The sequence below is a fragment of the Rhinolophus sinicus genome, linkage group LG03 (assembly GCF_036562045.2).
Source record: "Rhinolophus sinicus isolate RSC01 linkage group LG03, ASM3656204v1, whole genome shotgun sequence".
Taxonomy (NCBI): Eukaryota; Metazoa; Chordata; class Mammalia; order Chiroptera; family Rhinolophidae; genus Rhinolophus; species Rhinolophus sinicus.
The window spans coordinates 171,195,539-171,197,060 of NC_133753.1; the positions used below are offsets into that span (position 1 = coordinate 171,195,539).

Genomic DNA, 1,522 nt, shown 5'->3' on the forward strand with positions numbered 1-1,522 from the left:
GACAAGCACCCAGTCAGTACAGGAGAACGGAGGGGTGCTGCCACTGAGAGCTGGGACTTGACGCCCACTGGTAACGAAAGTGATGAGAAATCGGCGGTTTCAGTGCAACGAGAGCTGTTGCCCTGGAAAACGATACACGCCGAGCCACAGACACCAGGACTGTGAGAAACCACCCACCCCAACCGCGACCAAGAAAACTCGTGTTCAACCAAAGGTTTGGTCGTGTCCCAAAACGCTGGCGGAGAGGCGGAGAAACCGCCCCGCGGTTTGCACCAGTCAGAGACACACCCACAAAACGCGGTCCCCAGCACTTCAAAGGACTGGGATCCAGCAAGTGCAGCCAAGAAGCAGCTAGCCTGCTGCCTGAGAGCAACGTCCGGCTGGCAAAAGTAGCCATGGACAAGCGCCGGCGAGGCAAAATCAGGATATATTTTCGTTTCCTGGGCTCGTGGGCGAAAGAGGAAACCGCAAGTCGTAAGCGTCCAGAGCTGCAAGGAGAAACTTGAGGAATGAGAGAATCAAAAATCGACCAGGGACACCCAACGGACATCTTAACACAGTTTTATTCCGTAAGGGAGGATCTATTTCCGGTGGAAAGTTCCCCAAAGGCTCCCGCTGCCATCTCAGGGCCCTTTAGCTCCAAGGACTGTCCGACAGCAGCCGCATGAAGGTGTAGACAGCGCGACGAATCCACTGCAGGCAGCCTGAGAAAACCCTGCGCAGGCTCCACCAAGCGGCCACTGGGTGTCGGCGGCGCTGTGACGCGGGCGCGCGGTCACAAGTCTCGGTGTCCTGCGAGCTGACTGCGGCGTCGGGCGGCTGGGCCTCGGGAAGCTGCTGGAACGTGGTTCCGTCTTTGCTCTCGGTCTCCCCTGCGGGTGTTCCTGGCGTCATCTGTGTCGCCGGCGGCCAGAGGCCGGGACTGGGCAAGGCCGGGCTCGCTTCCAAGGTGCTCTGGACTCCGGTTAAGAGTCTGTACTGCTGATAGACCGACGGCAGCCGCCAAGGAGGACTGGAAAGCAGTCTCCCATCGTAATAACCGCGGCGACATGACGACTCGCCCAGTACCGGGTAGAGGGAGAGCGGCCACGGCCCAGAATCTTCGGAGCTTGGAATAGAGAGAGGCAGCGGCCCTGGCTCCACGTCAGCGGAATCCCACGCCTTTTTCACAGCGTCGAAGAAATGCTGCTCCATCGCGGAGACCTCGGACGAGGAGGACAAAGGCGTTCGCGCCGGTGCAAGAGGCAAAGTCTGCAGCAGTACCAACAGCCCGGGTATTTATGCTCTCCCCGCTCGTGGGCGGATGCAAGCCAGAGGTTGCACGTGGACTAATTCAATACGGAGTTACCTACCACGAACGACTTCAAAACGGTGCTACCAGTGACAAATCAAGGAAATCAGTAGAAGCAGTGATATATGAAAACTGCCTGAGCGCATACATCGCCCAACCAGCATTCGGATGGAAAAACGTAGCAGGAGGAAAACATACCGAAAAGGAATGGGGCCGTAAGCAAACTGGACA

The 1,522-nt window shown here is 57.8% G+C and overlaps 1 protein-coding gene across 1 annotated transcript; it reads right to left on the reverse strand.

The window, feature by feature from the left end:
- Window positions 1–633: 633 nt before the first annotated feature.
- On the reverse strand, window positions 634–1,194 carry LOC109439879 (annexin-2 receptor). Its single transcript, XM_019720082.2, has one exon. It carries the CDS (start codon window positions 1,192–1,194, stop codon window positions 634–636), a length of 561 nt encoding a protein of 186 aa, XP_019575641.2.
- Window positions 1,195–1,522: the final 328 nt, after the last annotated feature.

Bases quoted from the DNA above. Each gene is read 5' to 3' on its own strand.
- LOC109439879 (XM_019720082.2), bottom strand. From the start codon at position 1,194: ATGGAGCAGCATTTCTTCGACGCTGTGAAAAAGGCGTGGGATTCCGCT.